This window comes from Callithrix jacchus, chromosome 5, assembly GCF_049354715.1.
Source record: "Callithrix jacchus isolate 240 chromosome 5, calJac240_pri, whole genome shotgun sequence".
Lineage (NCBI taxonomy): Eukaryota > Metazoa > Chordata > Mammalia > Primates > Cebidae > Callithrix > Callithrix jacchus.
This window is the reverse complement of record NC_133506.1, coordinates 25,006,786-25,026,518: the sequence shown is the minus strand read 5'-3', so window position 1 is coordinate 25,026,518 and position 19,733 is coordinate 25,006,786. Positions and strand designations below refer to the sequence as shown.

Genomic DNA, 19,733 nt, shown 5'->3' with positions numbered 1-19,733 from the left:
AAAACAAAAGCTTCATTACTCATATCTTGTATTTTATTTCTTATGAAAATAGCTACCCAAAGAGGTCACTGTAACAGCCTACTATTTCAAGGCAGCAACTATAACTTAAATGCTAACAGACTCACTCCGTAAGACAGAAAGCCCTTCCCCAGGGCTGAAATGGGCATTTAAATTTCCCAAACCCAGTGACAACTGCTAATTTCTATTACCTATCAAATAGGAACAAATGGATTTTATAATTCCTCTACAGCTGAAAAACGCCACCAACAGTAATTGACTCTACCTACATGATCCATTGACTTATGCCAGAAATAGCACTAAAACACTTCCAATCGTGATGTTCAAACTGGGCTCTGGCTACTTCTGGGGGTTATTTGCTGTTATGCCAAGGCCTGTTGCCAGCGACATGGTGAATATACTGGCTTTATAGACAGCAACTTTACTTGAGGCTAAATAATCACATATTTATTTTTCTTAAAAGGTTAAATATAAGCTTTTCCCAACTGAAATATACAGAAAACCCCAATGTATGAAACAAGTCTTAGGCACTAGTGTTGGCTGATGTGTCCTACCTGGGGGCGTGTGGCCCCCTCCCCTCTGGTGAACCCTGGGGAAATGCTTGGCACCGTCAGCCTTACTGCCTTCTAATCTCAGTGCAAAGACTGGGCATTCTGCCTGGGACACAAAAAGGTCTCTCAAAGGAGTCCAAGAGTCACCAGTGTGACTCCCCATCCTGCGTGTCCTCCTTTCAGGTAAATAAGAGTAGCACAGCTGGGATCTCATGTGCCGAAGTCTAGCTCTTTACATCTAGACTTTTCAGTCTTGTTGGTAGTAATACATTTCAACGAACTAATACTTCTATTGTGTCTGTGTAGCACCCAGACCTACTGGCACCTCATTTTTACACTGCAGTCAATGGCAGTATATGTTCCCAAACTGTGAGAAGTTGCTGCATGTTCCCAAATAGCACCCTGTTCCCTATTCTGGTTTCTGAATATTCTGGTTCTTTTTCTTTTCTGTATATTCTTCTAGTCGAAGGAGCCACTTGGCCCAGTACTGGGAACAGAGCTCTTCATCCATGAAATGTGGGTGGGCAGGAGATCCATCTTTGTAGGCCACCACAATTAAACCACACTGAACCTAGGAGGAAACACAGGGCAATTCTCATTTCACTACAGTAGGTCCAGAGTTTAGGTTGATTTCCTTCTTACTCCAGGGCAAACTCAGTAGAAAAAAATCTACAGGTTATCTCCTAACTCAATTTCTAAGGTGGGTTGATCAAAGACTGCACCAGGACACAAGAACACAAAGATGACAGATAAAACACTGAAGGGTGGAAAAGTGCTTTTTTTTTTCTGTTTTGAGACAGGGTCCCACTCCCACTGTCCAGGCTGGAGGGCAATGGTGCAGTCTCGGCTCACCACAGCCTCAACTTCTTGAGCTCAGGTGATCCTCCCACCTCAGGACTCCTGAGTAACTAAGGCTGGCACCATCACTTCCGGCTGATTTTTCACATTCTTCATAGTGATGGGGTTTTGCCACGTTTCCCAAGCTGGTCTGGAACTCCTGGGCTCAAGCAATCTGCCCACCTCACCTCTTTCAAAGTGCTGGGATTACAGGCACGAGTCACCACACCCAGCCAAAAAGTGCTATTTATTTATTTATTTATTTAGAGACAGAGTCTTGCTCTGTTGCTCAGGCTAGAGTGCAGTAGTGTGACCTTGGCTCACTGCAACCTCTGCCTCCTGGGTTCAAGAGATTCTCCTGTTTCAGCCTCCTGAGTACCTGGAACTACAAGGGGTGTGCCAACATGCCTGGCTAATTTTTGTATTTTTAGTAGAGACAGGTTTCGCCATGTTGGCTAGGCTGGTCTTGAACCCCTGACCTGAGATGATCTGCCCACCTCGATCTCTCTAAGTGCTGGGATTACAGGATTGAGCCACTGCAAACAGCCCATTTATTTATTTTTAAGACAGGATCTTGCTCTATCGCCCAGGCTAGAGTGCGGTGGTGCAATCTCAGCTCACTGGAACTTCCACTTCCTGGGGTCAAGCAATCTTCCCACCTCAGCTTCCCAAGTAGCTGGCACCATAGGTGCATGCCACCATGTCCAGCTAATTTTTATGAGTTTTTGTAGAGATGGGGTTACACTATGTTGCCCAGACTGGACTCGAACCTGAGCTCAAGCAATCTGCCTGTTTCGGCCTCCCAGAGTGCGTGAGCCACTGTGCCTGGCCAAAAAGTGCTTTTTTAGTGGCAGAGGAACAAGGCACAGATCAAGTAGTGGGATAAAAATAGAGATTTAAAAAAAAAAAATAGAGTAAAACCCTAAGAAGTTATATATATATTTTTTAAACTGTTTTTTTAATATATATAATTTTTCTCCTCCTCCCTGTAACCAAGGAGTTATAGTTTTGTTGCTGTTGTTCTTTGAGACAGATTTGAGACAGAGTCTCACTCTCTTGCCCAGGGTGGGGTGCAGTGGCACAATCTTGGCTCACTGCAACCTCTATCTTCCTGGTTTAAGTAATTCTCCTGCCTCAGCCTCTGGATTAGCTGGGACTACCAGTGTGAGCCAGCATGCCCAGTTAGTTTTTGAATTTTTGTAGAGATAGGGTTTCACCATGTTGGCCAGGCTGGTCTCGATCTCCTGACCTCAAGTGATCTACCAGCCTCAGCCTCCCAAAGTGCTGGGATTACAGGTGTGAGCCGCCAAGTGACAAGTAAGCATTGAGCAAAGCTTTAAGTAGAGGCTCAGTGTCCTGACCTGAAAGCTGTAGTTGGTGTCATGGTTCATGGCACCCATGTATGCCACTACTTGCAGTGGGTTGTCAAATGTATTTCGAAGTAAAGGCTTTGGTTTCTCTGATGTCTTCCAGTCAATCACACACAGCTTGCCCCTAAAGAGAAACCACAGGAGTACTTTGTAGGTAATGGATCAAACTGAAAATCTCTACTAGGTTAACCCTCCTCTTACGTATAGTTTGCTACTTGTCACCCAATGACTATTGCTCCTATTCGCCACTTTTTTTTACTTTTCTTTTTTAAGAGATGGGGTTTCATATGTTGCCCAGGCTAGACTCATACTGCTAGACTCAAGTGATCCTCCCACCTCAGCCTCCTGAGTAGCTGGGACTACAAGTGTACCCCACCACTTTTTCTTTTTTTTTTTCTTTTGCATCAAATAATCAGTGGATTCCTCCCCTCTTCCCCTATTCTGGTGGGGTTTATACTTGCCAAATGCAAATATCAAAAGGAGCACAGGGAGTGGACTAGTAACTGGCGACTCTCAAAGGACTCTACCAGTTCAATCTATCTTCATGACTTCCATTTCAAAATCAGCAGTTTATTGGGAGATTTTGTACACATAGCATGTACATTACTTACATGTCACTATAGCTCTAGACAGTTACAACTCATGCAAAATCAGTCTGGAGCAGCACTGGCTAAAAGAAAGAAAATGCTAGGTATGTGTCATTTTAAATTTTCTAGTAGCCACATCACAAAAGAGAAAAAAATACAGGTGAAATTTTTCTTTCTTTTTTTTTTTGGAGGCAGAATCTCACTCTGTTGCCCAGGCTGGAGTACAATGACACTCTCGGCTCACTCCAACCTCCACCTCCTGGATTTAAGCGATACTCCTGCCTCAGCCTCCCGAGTAACTGGGATTACAGGCGCATGGCACCATGCCTGGCTAATTTTGTATTTTTAGTAGAGACCAGGTTTCATCATGTTGGTCAGGCTAGTCACGTACTCCTGACCTCATGATCCACCTGCCTCGGCCTCCCAAAGTGCTGGGATTACAGGCGTGAGCCACTGCACCGGGACACAGGTGAAATTTTAATATTTTACTTAACCCTAATATATCCAAAATATCATTTCAACATGTAATCAACATAATAAATTATTAATGGAATATTTGACATTCTTTTTTTGTACCAAGTCACTGAAATCTAGTTTGTGTATTGTTACAGCATCCTTAGTTTGGCCTGATCAGATTTAAATGCTCAAAAGATATAGGTGGTTAGTGGCTACTCTACTGGACAGTGCAGGCTTAGAGATAATTTTATAGTCTTTATAATTGTTTTGTAATATTGCCAAGTTTGACAATCTCTGTAATTGAGGAAAGGGCCCCAGTAACTCTAGGAGGCTGCCATTCCTGGTTTGTTTTTTTTTTTTTTCCAGATGGGAGTCTTACTCTGTCACCCAGGCTAAAGTGCAGTGGCACAATCTTGGTTCACTGCAACTTCCGCCTCTTGGGTTCAAGTGATTCTTCTGCCTCAGCCTCTGAGTAGCTGGGATGACGTGTGCGTCACCTCGCTCAGCTAATTTTTGTATTTTTAGTAGAGACAGAGTGTCACGATGTTGGTCAGGCTGCTCTCGAACTCCTGACCTCAAGTGATCCACCCGACTCGGCCTCCCAAACTGCTGGGATTACAGGCATAAGCCACCGTGCTGTATTTCTGCCACAGACCACGGTTTGCAGCAATGTACTGTAATTATAGAACGTAATAAATGTAAAAGAAAAACACTAATAGCATTCTGTAAACTGTAAAATATTGATGAAAGAAACTGAAAATGATACAAATAAATGGTAAGATATCCTGTTATGGACTGGAATAATTAATATTGTTAAAATGTCCATACTACCCAAAGCAATCTATAGAGTCAATGCAATCTCTATCAAAATTCCAATGGCAGGCTGGATATGGTGGTTCACACCTGTAATCCCCAATACTTGGGGCAGATTGCTTGAGCCCAGGAGTCCAAGACCAGCCTGGGCAACATGGTAAAATCCTGTCTCTACAAACAATACAAAAAAATCAGCCAGGTGTTATGGCTGGAGCCTGTTGACCCAGCTGCTTGGGAGGCTGAGGTAGGAAGATGACTTGAGCCCGGGAGGTGGAGTTTGCCATGAGCAGGGACTGCATCACTGCACAACAACCTGGGTAACAAAGCCAGACCCTGTCTCAAAAAAAAAAAAAATTCCATCATAGAAAAAAATCCTAAAATTCACAGGGAACCACAAAAGACTCAGAATAGCCAAAGCAATCTTCAGTAAAAAGAACGAAGCTGGCATGACATTCCCTGATTTCAAAGTACAGTCATGCGTGGCTTAATGACGAGGATATGTCCTGAGAAATGCGTGGTTTGGCGATTTTGTTGCTGTGCAAACATCGAGTGTATTACACAAACCTAGGGAGGACAGTACTACACACCCAGACCTTTGCTCCTAGGCTCAAACCTGTACAGCATGTTACTGTACTGAATACTGCAGGCAACTGTAACACAATGGTAAGCATTAGTATATCTACACACCTCTAAACATAGCAAAGGTACAGTCAAAATATGGTATAAAAGATAAAAATGGTACACTTATACAGGGCACCTACTATGAATGGAGCTTGCAGCACTGGAAGTTGCTCTGGGCAACTGAGTGAGTGGTGAGTGAATGTGAAGGCCTGGACATTACCACAGACTACTGCAGACTTTATAAACACTGTACACTCGGGCTACACTACATTTATAAAACATGTTTTTCTTTCTTCAAATAATAAATTAACCTTAGCTTACTGTAACGTTTTTACTTTGTAAACTTCTTTAATTACTTAATTAATTAATTTTGAGATGGAATTTCATTCTTGTTGCCCAGGCTGGAGTACAATGGCATGGTTTCGGCTCACTGCAACCTCCGCCTCCCAGGTTCAAGTGATTTTCCTGCCTCAGCCTCCCAAATTAGCTGGGATTACAGGCATGTGCCACCACGCCCGGGTAATTTTGTATCGTTTCAAACCCCTGTTCTCAGGTACTCTCCCCACCTCGGCCTCCGAAAGTGCTGGGATTACAGGCGTAAGTCACCGCGCCCAGCCACTTCTTTAATTTATTGACTCTTATAACAATACTTATCTTAAATACGTCATACAACTATACAGAAATATTTTCCTTTCTTTTTTTTTTTTTTTTTTCAGACAAAGTCTCACTCTGTCACCCAGGCTAGAGTGCAGTGAGGCAACCTTGGTTCCCCGCAACCCCCACCTCCCAGGTTCAAGCAATCTTCCCACCTCAGCCTGCTGAGTAGCTGGGATTACAGGTATGTGCACCATGCCCGGCTAATTTTTTTCATTTTTAGCAGAGACGGGGTTTCAAAATGTTGCTTAGGCTGGTCTCGAACTCCTGACCTCAAGTGATCCACCTGTCTCAGTTTTCCAAAGTGCTGGGATTACAGGTGTGAGCCACCATGCTCTGCCTCTTTCTTTCTATCTTTATTCTACATGCTTTTTCTATTATTAATATTATTTGTTACTTTTAAAACTTTTGTTAAAAACTAAGACACACACACATTAGCCTAGGCCTACACAGGGTTAGGATCACAGTAAATACACAAGCCATTAATAGTTGTTTACTATCACTATCAATTATATACTGTACTGGACATGATGGTATGTGCTGTTTTTATATGACTGGTGGAATAGTAGGTTTGTTTATACCAGCGCAACCATAAACACGAGTAGTATGTTGAACTACAACATTATGTCACTAGGTGATAGGAGGTCTTCAGCTCCACTATAATCCTATGGGACCACTGTTGTACATGCAGTCTGTCGCTGACTGAGACATTGTTATGTGGAACATGGCTGTCTACGGTAAAGCTGTTGTAATCGAACAGCATGATAATGGCATAAAAAGAGACACATTAAACCAGTGGAACAGGACAGACAGCCCAGAAACAAATCTATGAATTTACAGTCAATTAATTTTCAGTAAAGGTGCCAAGAACAAACAATGGGGAATGTCTTGAAAATTGTGTTAGGAAAACTGGATGTCGACTTGCATAAGAATGAAACCGTACTCAATTTCATACCATATACAAAAATCAACTTAAAATTAAAGACTTAAACGTAGTCCTGCAACTGTAAAACGACTAGAAAAAAAATCATGAGAAAAGCTCCACGACACTGATTGGAGCCATGATTTCTCAGACAGAAGCCTGAAAGCACAGGTAACAAAAGCAGAAACACACAAATGCATCAAAAGCTTCTGCATAACAAAGGAAACAATAAACAGAATGAAGACACAACCCACAGGATGAGAGAAAATATCTGCAAATCATACATGATAAGGGGATAACATCCAAAATATGTAAGGAACTCAAACAACTAAACAGTAGGAAAACAAATAACTTGATTAAAAACTGGGCAATGGAGTTAAACAAATATTTCTTAAAAGAAGACACGAATGGCCAATAGATACATGAAAAAATGCTCAACATCTCTAATCATTAGTGAAAGGCAAATCAACATCACACTGAGCTATGGGCACACACCTGTAATCCCAGCTACTCAGGAGGCAGAGGCAGGAGAATCGCTGGAACCCGGGAGGCGGAGGTTTCAGTGAGCCCATATTGCACCACTGCCCTTCAGCCTGAGCGACAGTGTGACTGTCTCTCTCACACACACACACACACACACACACACACACACACAGTAAATTGGGCAAGGTGGCTCATGCCTGTAATTCCAGCACTTTGGGAGGCTGAGGTGGGAGGATCATTTCCTTCCCAGTTCCAGAATCAGCAAGACTTGTTTCCACAAAAAATTTTTTTAAAAAAAGCAGATCAAAACAATAATGCCAATGTCTACTGAATGTGTAGTATGCATTAAGCAGTGTTCAGGGAATATCTCATTTTATCTTTATAACAACCCCATGAGGCAGGTACTACCATTTGTCTTATCTTAAAGATGAGTAAGTTGAAACAGACTAAGTAACTAACCTAAGGTCAAGATGAAAAGCCAGAATCCAAACTCAAGCAGCTGGCTCCTGTGTCTAATATCTTACCAGCTCTGTGACACTGTGTATCTAGAGATGTCTGTATACTGTGACTCTCACAGTTCCATGTGAAATACCCGTGCGTGTTTATAATACATAGTATTATGTGTGTGCTAAGAGTACAAAGGGCACATGTTCTCCGGTTCTCCTGATGCTGTGTCATGGACCATTAGTCATTAAAAAAAAGAAAAGAAACAAAAAAGAGTGTAGGAGGCAGACTAGAAGGACACAGTACCAAGCTTAAAACAGTCATCACCTTTGTCCACAGGGTTCAATGATCTGTAATGTTATATTTCTTTAAAAGAAGATCTCCAAATAATCATAGGAACAAGGAAAAAAGAAGTTGGAAGCAAATGTAACAGTGTTATTAACTATTAATTCTGGGTGGTAGAAAATTATTACATGAGAAAAGAATGTTACAGATCTATATAAATAATAAGGAAAGATCTCTAAGATTTTTTTAAAATAATTTTTTTTAAGTGGAAAAAAGCAGCATATAGTATCTTGGTTTAAAAATAAGTATGGGAAAAAATGATTGTACATATGGCCATAAAATATCTCAGGAACACAGGAACTTTTTAAACAGAGGTTCAACACAGTGTGGGAAATTATTCCTAATTGCCTGAATTAATAGAGGGTTTACATCACCCATTAAAAATTCAGCGGGGCAGGAGCAGTGGCTCACACCTGTAATCCCAGCACTTTGGGAGGCCACGGTGGGCAGATCACCTGAGGTTAGGCGCTCGAGACCAGCCTGGCCAAGAGGGTGAAACCGCGTCTCTATGAAAAATACAAAAATTAGCCAGGTATGGTGTTAGTAGGCACCTGTTATCCCAGCTACTTGGAAGGCTGAGGCAAGAGATCACTTAACCTGGAAGGCGAAAGCTGTAGTGAGCCAAGGTCTCGCCATTGCACTCCAGCCTGGGCAACAGCAGCAAAAACTCTGTCTCAAAAAAAAAAAATTGACTGGGCATGGTGGCTCATGTTTGTAATCCCCACACTTTAGAAGGCTGAGGCAACGTATCAATTGAGCCCAGGAGTTCAAGTCCAGCCTGGGCAACAGGGTGAGACCCCACCTCTATGAAAAAGTAGAAAAATTAGCTGGGCATGGTGAAGCTGAGGTGGAAGGATAGCCTGAGCCCAGGGAGTTAGAGGCTGCAGTGAGCCCTGACTGCATCGCTGAATTCCAGCTTGGGTGACCAAGTGTGACTCTGCCTCAAAAGTGGTGCCTCACCCCTGTAATCCCAGCACTTTGGGAGATGGAGACAGGCAGCTTGACTTCAGGAATTCCAGATTAGCCTGAGCAACATGGCAAAACCCACTCCCTACAAAACATACAAAAAAAATTAGCTGGGCATGGTTGTTTGCACCTGTGATCCCAGCTACTCAGGAGGATGAGGTGGGAGGATCGTTTGGGCCTGGGAGGTGGATGTTGCAATGAGCTGTACTCCAGCCTGGGCAGCTGAGCAAAACCCCGTCTTTAAAAAAAAAAAAAAAAAAAATTCTAGGCTGGGTTTGGTGGCTCATGCTTGTAATCCCAGCACTTTGGGCAGGCCGCTTGAGGTCAGCAGTTTGAGACCAGCCTGGCTAACATGGCGAAACCCCATCTCTACTAAAAATACAAAAAATTAGCCAGGCGTGGTGGCGGGTGCCTGTCATCCCAGCCACTTGGGGAGGCTGAGGCATGAGAATCGCATGAACCCAGGAGGTGGAAGTTGCAGTGAACTGAGACTGCACCCACCAAACTCTGGGTGACAGAGAGAGAAGAGTCTCAAAACAAACCCAAAACACAAAAAACCTTAGTTTCAAAAATGCTCATATTACCAATGTTGGTGCTCTGATTTAAAGAGAACAGTAAAAAATCAAAGAACAGTGCTATGGACATACTTTCTTGTCTCTATGACAAGCACTGGGTGTCAGGAACTTCTTATAAGGCCTTGGGTGGAGGTAACTATATGGATTCCTAGATCAACCTAAAGGGCAGCCAAAAATAGTCTATTAAATCTCTTGGTACACAGAGCTCTTCTCAGAGATGAGGCAGTTGTGCTGTAAAACCATTAGGTCTAAACAGTTTCCAGACTATTAGGGTGCCCACTCTTTTGGCTTCCCAGCCCATATTGGAAGAATTATCTTGGGCCACACATGAAATACACTAATAGCTGATGAGCTAAAAATAAATAAATACCAAAAAAAATCTCATAATGTTTTAAGGAAGTTTATGAATTTGTGTTGGGCTGTACAGAGTCTTGGCTCTGTCTACCAGGCTGGAGTGCAGTGGCGCAATCTTGGCTCACTGAAACTTCTGCCTCCCGGGTTCGAGCAATTCTCCCACCTCGCCTCCTGAGTAGTTGGTACTACAGGAGAGCACCACATGCCTGGCTAATTTTTGTATTTTTAGTAGAAGATGGCGTTTCACCATGTTGGCCAGAATGGTCTCGATCTCTTGAATTCGTGATCCGCCTGCCTCAGCCTCCCAAAGTGATGGGATTACAGGTGTGAGCCACCGCAGCGAGCCTGGACAAGCTTTTAAACTTATATTTTAACTAGCGCTCCAAGGTTTACATGAACAGATTTTTCTCCCTATCTTGTGCTTAGTGCTCCCTTGCCTTATTTGAATTAGGGGTACCTCCTGGTTGTAGCCACCCTTGTGTCAGAGGCGTTGGAACTAGAACAACTCTATCTTGAGTGAGGACTAGGAAAATGAAGCTGGGTCTTGCTGGGCTACATTCCCAAAAAGTTAGGCATTCCTAGCCTCTAGATGCTACAGTTAAGGGAACAAATTAATAATGTTTACTAAACAGACCCAGACTTGGAGTGTCCAGATACCCTGATATCTGGGGAACCAAGGTATTCCTAATTTTGCTTTAAAGATAACATCAATTCTTATAAAATATAGTAATTAAAAAATTACTCCTGTATCACAAACCCTTCTAGCACAGCACATTTCCCCATGATCTTTTTTTTAATCTTATGTATATGAGCATTGTACCCAGGGTGGACGTCTTTCTCTGCTTACTTGCAGGAATGCCCTGCTCTGTCAGTGGAGTAGCTACACTTTCGCTACCGTACTTTCTCTTTTTTTGAGACAGAGTCTTGCTCTGCCACGAAGGCGGGCCTGCAGTGGCACATTCTCAGCTCACTGCAACTCCCACCTCCCGGGTTCAAGCAATTCTCCTGCCTCAGCCTCCCAAGTAGCTGGGATTACAGGCGTTTGCCACCACTCATGGCTAATTTTTTGTATTTTTAGTAGAGACAGGGTTTCACCATTTTGGTCAGGCTGGTCTTGAACTCCTGACCTCATGATTCGCCCACCTTGGCCCCCCAAAGTGCTGGGATTACAGGTGTGAACCACCGTGCCCAGACTACTTCACTTTCTTAATAAACCTGCTTTTACTTTGCACTGCAGACTCATCCTGAATGCTTTCTTTCTTTTGAGACAGAGTCTTGCTCTGTTGCCCAGGCTGGAGTGCAGTAGCACTATCTCGGCTCACTGCAACCTCTGCCTCCTGCATTAAAGTGATTCTCTTGCTTCAGCCTCCCAAGTAGCTGGGACTACGTGCACACACCCCTGTACTTAGCTAATTTTTGTATTTTTAGTAGAGACAAGGTTTTGCCATGTTGGCTAGGCTGGCCTTGAACTCTTGACCTCAGGTGATCCATCCACCTTGGCCTCCCAAAGTGCTGGGATTCCAGGCATGAGCCACTGTGCCTGGTCTCACCCTAAATTCTTTCTTGCATGAGATTCAAGAACCCTCTCGGGGTCTGGATCAGGACCCCTTTCCTGTAACACTTGGACTCTGAAGTACGTGAGAAAAACAGTAAGACAGCTACAATATAAAAACCACGGGGCAGGGTGAGGTGGCTCACACCTGTAATCACAGCACTTTGGGAGGTTGAGGTGGGTCGATCAGAAAGTCAAGAGATCAAGACCATCCTGGCCAACATGGTAAAATCCCATCTCTACTAAAAATACAAAAATTAGCTGGGCGTTAGTCCCAGCTACTCGGGAGGCTGAGGCAGGAGAATCACTTGAACCTGGGAGTCAGAGGTTGCAGTGAGCTGAGACGGCACCACTGCACTCCAGCCTGGGGGACAGAGCAAGACTCCATCTCAAACAAAACCAAAGAAAAAACCACAGGAAGCTGTAGTAAGTTCAGAGCTCTGATCCATGTCAAGCATTGCCTGGAAGCCAGGAAGAGAGTTGATTTTCAGAACCAACAGATCATGGTGCTATCTTTAGGAAAAAAGGAAAGAAAACGCAGGAATGAAACTGGATCTTACGGCAGGTACCTTGCTTTGGGGGAGGGGAAGGACAGGCTGGCAAACAGGCCATGTTAGGGATATTGAAAAGTCTTAGCTGGGTGTAGTGACTCATGCCTATAATTCCAGCACTTTGGGAAACCAAGGTAGGTGCATCACTTGAGGTCAGGAGTTCGAGACTAGCCTGGCCAACATGGTAAAACCCCGTCTCTACTAAAATACAAAAACTAGGCGGGTGTGGTGGCACACACCTGTAATCCCAGTTACTCAGGAGGATGAGGCAGAAAAATCTATTGAACCTGGGAGGCAGAGGTTACAGTGAGCCAAGATTGCACCACTGCACTCCAGCCTAGGTGACAGAGAGAGACTCGGTCTCAAAACAAAACAAAGAGTATACCTTTCTCCAACAGACAATTTGATTTTGGAATATTGGATGACAAAGGTTATGTGGCTCTTCTCCTTGTACCTGTTCTCAACCCTGCCCCTCCCAATTCTTCTACCTAGCACAAAGGTTTGGACACTAAAGAGACGGAGGCTGCAGTATCTACAGGCGCACCTTTTGACAGGCACCGTCTTATATTAATTCACCTCCACATTGTATGGAAACGATCTCATACTTACTGATACTCTGCCACACAGTCCAGCAGACCTATATAGTTTAAGGTTTCATGTTGAACAGCACTTTCAAGAGCTCGCACTCCACTGACATCTTTCAGAATATGCTGAACACTTTCGATGTAACCAGACTTGAGGAGATTTTCATCTCTCTCTTTTAAGGTGTCCTGGGGTGAAAGTATGCTTTCCAAGGCTTCGTGGAACCGCTTCCCTTGTAAAAAGATGTCTGAAAAGAAAATCAGGGGAAAGGGAAGGGGGAAACACAAACAACGCTAACACTAAAAACAAGTACTCTAAAACGCTCGAACAACACAATTAAAACTTAATTAGTTTTAAACCATGTTCTCATGAAAAACAAACAAACAAAAAAGAAAAATTAATTCTTTCTTTTTTTTTTCTCAAGTCCAGGTACACTTAATAGTTATTTATTTCTAAGTGAAATCCCTAAGACCAAATTTCAGCCTCTTGTGAAACATAATATACTTTGAGAACCAAAGGGATTATTAATACTATTGTTAGGCAATAAAATGAATTAAAACTAAGTATTTCTAGGAGAATTAGGCCAAAGTCAGAACTGAAGATCTGCAGGCTGCAGGACCACACCCATTTATGGTACTATGTGTTTAAGTACCCGATTTAATAAGTTAACTGGCTGTGATTTAAAAAAAATCATTATAAATCTAGGGAACTGTGCTTCTGTTTACAGTTCTTTTTAGACCAAAACTTAATTATGAACATAGGTGGGGGGATCCTTTTACTAACAGGATTAGTGACAAGCAAGGAATGGAAAATAAGGCAACAAAAATGAAAAGTAATGAATTGGATATTGTGGAATTTGGAGGGGGAGGAAGAGGAAAATATGTGACATTCTTCTCTTATACTTTTTTTGAACGTTGGAACAGCCTGAAAAATTCAGCTGTGTCCCTCATATACTTTTTAAAAATTCTAAGATTTAATATTTAACATGTAATATTTTTATAATTAGCCTTAGATTATTAGAATTCCGATGTGTGGCTTGTAAGAGGATACATTTTCCCTCTTCCTAACATTTTATAATATGTGAATACACGGGATATTTCATTAACCAAAAGGACACATTATTTTTCCCGTATGTTCATTTTCGGAGGTCCAAGCCTTACTTTTTGTCCCCAGGTTCTCTGAAAGAACTGCAGTGTCTGGATTTGTCAGCACATCCCAGGATCTAACTTGATTTTTGAACCCTCTCCTCATTTTCAGTGCTCCTTGGCCTCCAAGTGCTTGCATAGTTAAGCCCCTTCCTCGTGGGAACACAACCTGGAGTGGTAGCTCACACCTGTAATCGCAGCACTTTGGGCGACCAAGGCAGGTGGATCACCTGAAGTCAAGAGTTCAAGACCAGCCTGGCCAACATGGTGAAACCCTGTCCCTACTAAAAATATGAAAATAGCCAGGTGTAGTGGTGCACACCTATAATCCCAGCTACTCCAGAGGCTGAGGCAGGAGAACTGCTTAAACCCAGTAGCAGAGGTTGCAGTGAGCCAAGACTGTGCCCCTGCACTCCAGCCTGGGCAACAGAGCAAGACTCTGTCTCAAAAAAAAAAAAAAAAAAAAAAAAAAAAAAGCCGGGCATGGTGGCTCATGCCTGTAATCCCAGCACTTTGGGAGGCTGAGGTGGGCGGATCATGAAGTCAAGAGATTGAGACCATCCTGGCCAACATGGTGAAACCACATGTCTACTAAAAATACAAAAATTAGCCGGGCATGGTGGCGTGTGCCTGTAGGCCCAGCTACTAGGGAGGCTGAGGCAGGAGAATTGCTTGAACCCGGGAGGCGGAGGTTGCAGTGAGCCAAGATCACGCCACTGCACTCCAGCCTGGCGCCTGGTGACAGAGCGAGACTCTATCTCAACAACAACAACAACAAAAAAAGAAACACAAAGAGATTCCAGAAATGCAAAAAATATTCACTTGTTTCTTGGTAAGAGGAGAGAAACAAAGAGTGGACACTGTTATGCTAAGCAATGGCCTTGGAGCTTTCAAAACATTACTTTTCAAACCCAACAATCCAGCAAGATAAGGATAGTTACCCCCATTTTAATGAATGAGGCCCTGTCCCACTAGGCAGTGCTGTTAATTTGCCCCAAAGCAAAAAGCTGGACAGGCAGCCGAATCTGTGTTCTTTCCAATCTACCACAGTAGCACAAATGAGGCAATCTTGGACATCGCCAATCACCAATTAGATAAATAGAGAAACAGTAGGAAATACACATGCTTGGAACTTGCCTGCAGAGAGAACCACAGAAAAGGAGGAAAGTGACTTATCTAATGAGATAATATTAAACCACATTACATTTGTCAAGCTTTTTTTTTTTTTTTTGAGACAGGGTCTCACTTGTCACCCAGGCTGGAATGTACTGGCTCAATCATAGTTCACTGTAACCTCAAACACCTGGCCTTAAGCAATCCTCCTGCTTCAGTCTCCTCTATAGGCATGTGCCACCACGCCTGGCTAATTTAAAAAAATATATTTTTGGAGAGATGGGATCTCTCTATGTTGCCTAGGCTGGTCTTGAATGCCTGGCCTCAAGCAATTCTCCCATCTCAGTCTCCCAAAGTGCTGGGATTACAGGAGTGAGCCACTGCACATGGCCTTCAAGTATTTCTTTATAAAGACAGAAATGTCAGTTCTTTTTTTACAAGGCTGAAGTGCAGCGGCATGATCTCGGCTCAGTGCAATCTCTGCCTTTCAGGTTCAAGTGATTCTCCTGCCTCAGCTTCCTGAGCAGCTGGGATTATAGGTGCCCACTACACACCTGGCTATTTTTTTTTTGTATTTTTAGTGGAGACGGGGTCTTGCCATGTTGGCCAGGCTGGTTTTGAGCTCTTGACTGAAAGTGATCTGCCTGCCTCATCCTCCCAAAGTACTAGGATTACAGGCGTGAGCCACACCACACCCAGCTGGAAATGTCAATTCTATTATTGGCAAAAAAATGGAATCCCTTCTGAAAAAATTATTTAGAGAGTTAAATAAAATTCAACCTAGGAACTAAGTTATTCTACCCCAAATTTACTTGGCTCAATGGAAATTATTAACCCATGAAAGATCTATAAGAAATTTATGACTGATGGAATTAAAGCCTAGGAAAAAGAAGTGTAGCATTTATCTACACACTAGCTTAATGAAGCAGAAGAGAAACATGTTAAAAACAGGAAGGAAAAAACTTAGCAAATGCCATGCCAAAAGACCATTCAGTTCTAGCTGCAAACTTACCCCTGGCTATGTTCTTCACATACGCATGGTCACAAACATGAAAACCTAGATTATAGGATCCTTTAGACTCTAAGGCTCAGAACATTCAACATGATTCAATTTGTAGAAATAAAAGATGATTCCAGAATAGATTTACTGCATGTATCACAGGTCCGCTTACTCACTCAAGGTAATAGTGAAAGGTTTCAAGTCCTAGTATATGAAGCGCACTAAATAAACCTTCGAGCATCTCCAGTATTCTGATGATGGAACTGGCAGGAGGGCTAAAACTTCAGAATTAAATCAGTACAGCAAAAAATAAAAACTAAAATCTATCCTTTTTTCTTTCTTTCTTTTTTTTAAAGACAGGGTTTCACCACGTTGGCCAGGATGGTCTTGAACTCCTGACCTCAGGTGATCTGCCTGCCTTGGCCTCCCAAAGTGTTGAGATTACAGGCATGAGCCACCACGTCCGGCCAAAAACTACAATTTAAACCCCAAAACTACAATCTAAACTCAAAAAAATAAATAAATTAGCCAGTCATGGTGGTGTACCCCTGTGATCCCAGCTAATCAGGAGGCTGAGATGGGAGAATCACTTGAGTTCGGGAGGTCAAGTCTGCTGAGAGCTGTGATCACACCACTGCACTCCAGCCTGGGTGCCAGAGTGAGACCCTGTCTCCAGGAAAAAAATAAAAAGTGATTCTGCTCATTTCTTAAGGTTGCTACTGAGTTAACTGAGAAACACAGCTAGGTGCTAATCTAGATCAACAAAGCTGACTCTATGAAAAAAACCCACAGTCTTCTCTCTGCCTGGGCTAGTGGGGCTCATTCACATTCCAAACAGAAATTCCTCTCTGGTGCACTTCCTTACTTCATGCCAAGAGCTACAGGCCGTAGGGTCACGTGTACCAGCAGGTTTCTACCTTTTAATAATACATTTCTTATCAATAATTTCAGTTGTGATATTCCTGGTTTAAGGAAAATAACTTCTCATGAGGAAACTCAATTCTAAATTCAGTGGTACAAATAAAAAACTGTAAGATGCCATTAAAAGATTTTTATGTTGCTTGCCAGGAAAGCAGAGAAGTTTGGTGGTTGCTACTAATTAACTATCTCAGGGCCTTAGCTCTTGCATATATAATCCTTACCCCACACAGCTGAGGAATGTTCTAAGGAGCTAAGGTCTTGACTATTTTTTGTTATATCCAGTACCACTTGTATGTAGTTAGTATTTTTCTTTAGAACATATGACATGTTTAATGTGTTACACACAAGCCCACACACATAGTTTTAATTAGGGGAAAGACGACTTAAATAGAGGCCTAGCCTACGGCAAGGGTCAGTACACTATTCTCAAAAATAAAAGAGTTTGTGGCCGGGCGCGGTGGCTCACGCCTGTATGAGCACTTTGCAAGGCCACGGCAGGTGAATCACGAGGTCAGGAGATCAAGACCATCCCGGCTAACACAGTGAAACCCCGTCTGTACTAAAAACACAAAAAATTAGCTGGGCGTGGTGGCACACACCTGTAGTCCCAGCTACTCAGGAGGCTGAGGCAGGAGAATCGCTAGGACCCAGGAGGCAGAGGTTGCAGCAAGCCAAGATTGAGCCACTGCACTCCAGCCTGGGCAGCAGAGTGAGACTCCATCTCAAAAATAAACAAACAAATAAATAAATAAATAAAATAAATTAAGGAAGCTATTCTCACTTGTCCACGTTGAGTAAATTAGAAGTTGAAGGTTAAAGTGTATTTATTCTCAGATACTTATCAAGAACCTCCGATTATTTCTGTTTACCAAGGTCTAAATACAGGTCATTCGTTCTGGCCTGCTGCTGGGTCTTTAAATTTATGAGTCAGTTTACACTAATAAGTAGGGCACTGGGTATTTCCTAGATTCTAAGTAGAGTATCTACCTAACAACTAGAATTCAGGTGACTGACTTTTTTCCATCATCAAAGAAAACAAGCAATTTTAATATTGTTGGTAGCTGATAAAACAAGTGACTTTATGTATTAGTCAAATTATTTGATCTATTTTAGTTTCATCTGTAAAATGTGGACAATAACATCTATATTTCCCAGGACTGTCACGAGTGTCAAGTGAGTTGTTAATACACATAAAGTGCTATTTAATGCTAATTACTAATTGAAAGGAGTTCCTAGCTAGTAAGTTAAAAAAAAGAAGACACGGTGGCTCTCTATTCTAGAAAACACAGCAAACATACAGAACAAGATTTGAGATAATTACTTGAAGTATATTCTTTAAAGCCATCTTCTCCCAGTTCCAGAATCATCCGCTGTTTCCACCTCTCCAACCAGAAAACCTGCTGTTTCGTCATGGTCTGCTGAAGGACTCGGGTCACACTTGGTATAAGATTCCTTTGCAAGGGGATTTTCAAAGGAACTGAAGGATCACTTGCATTTGATTTATCATTTCTCTCTGGATTGAAGATAGGAAACCAGTTTTGTGGCATTCGCGTGCCCTCATCTTGCCTTGGGGGCTTATGCCTGACCACAGGTCCATAGAGTAAAGCATCTTTCTCCAACAAGGATTCTGGGGTGTGGGCGAGGCCTCTGGATGACAAGACAGACTGAACTAAATTAGAGTATTTTTCTTGGTCCACTTCTTCATATGGGTTCACTTTTTTCTTCCGGCCACATGAGTAAGAGGAAGTAGAGAAAGCCACAAGGGCAGTTGATTCCACAGAAAATCCCTTTGAACTCCTGAGCTGCCTGCAGATGGTCTGAAAAATCTTCATCTTCATTCAGATTTGTTTTCACTTTTCTCTAGTCTGTTTGCCACGGTCGAGGGCCTTTATGTTTGTATTCCTATTAGAGAGAAAAGAACCATCAAAGCGAAAGCTGCATCAGAATATTGCACATCCAAATTGTATTCAGTGAACTTTTTCGACATGTTTGGACAGAGCCCTTTCTTGAGAAAGCTGACAGAGCGAGACTCTGCCTCCAAAAGAAAAAAAACTATAAATAAATAGACTCTCAATACCCGAAGGACCAGCACATATTAAATGCGAATTAGTAGACAGCTTGGGGCAAGACGTCCCCAGTGTCTAATCTGCAGGAATGTGACGCCCAGGAAGGGAGGCGTGTGTGAGGCACAGAAAAACACAAACATGGAGCCCGTCCCATGACTGCCACACAGTCCTAGGTGACGGACAACCACTGATCCCTAGGCACTAGGCTCTCTTTAAGTATTCTGTGTGGACACTTCTCATTTGGTCCTCACATCCTCTAGTGTTGGTCTAGAATGAGCCCATTGCGCAGATGTGGAAATGGGGTTCGAGGGTCCAGTGGCTCGCCGCAGGTCAGAGCTGGTGGCGGCGCTAAGGTCCCATTACTGTGACCCGCAGAAAGCAGCCCTCCGCTCCGCCGTGAGTGCGGACCCCTGGCAGGGCCAGTGCGGCGGTGGCCCCTGGGGCAGGAGTCTGGATTAAGGAAAAGACGACTTAAATAGAAGCCCAGCCTACAGCAAGCGTCGGTACCTCGGAAGCCACCGCACTTCGCTTAACTCCTAGGCGCGAGCAACTTCTCGCGTCCCGTACTTTCACCCGTCCCGCGCTTCGGTTTCAAGTCAGGCACAGCCTAAGGCAAAGCAGGTCCAGAATGCCCCGCGGCGCTCACACCCTACCGAGGACCAGCTAGCGGCAGGGAGTCCCTCCTCCGAGCGGAAGAGTTGGAGTCCCCGAAGCTCCGGCGTCTCCGAAGCGCGGGCGCCTCCAAATCGCGCCCTTCTGTTCTCACGACATCTGGTGACGTCAGCGCTCGCCGCCATCTTGGACTCG

At 43.3% G+C, this 19,733-nt stretch overlaps 1 protein-coding gene across 4 annotated transcripts; it reads right to left on the bottom strand.

The window, feature by feature from the left end:
- Positions 1 to 14: 14 nt before the first annotated feature.
- Positions 15 to 19,676, bottom strand: MGME1 (mitochondrial genome maintenance exonuclease 1). Of its 4 annotated transcripts, XM_017971976.4 has the most exons (6): positions 19,434 to 19,676; positions 18,182 to 18,762; positions 15,952 to 15,996; positions 12,709 to 12,928; positions 2,768 to 2,900; positions 15 to 1,140 (listed from the first exon to the last, which is right to left on the bottom strand). In XM_017971976.4, exons 2-6 carry the CDS (start codon positions 18,696 to 18,698, stop codon positions 979 to 981), a joined length of 1,077 nt encoding a protein of 358 aa, XP_017827465.1. In that variant the 5' UTR covers positions 18,699 to 18,762; positions 19,434 to 19,676; the 3' UTR covers positions 15 to 978. The 4 variants fall into 4 exon arrangements, with proteins under 4 accessions (XP_017827465.1, XP_002747515.1, XP_008994048.1 ...); XM_002747469.7 differs by lacking the exon at positions 15,952 to 15,996; XM_008995800.5 differs by lacking the exon at positions 15,952 to 15,996 and having other exon boundaries at positions 19,580 to 19,676.
- Between the last annotated feature and the right edge of the window lie 57 nt (positions 19,677 to 19,733).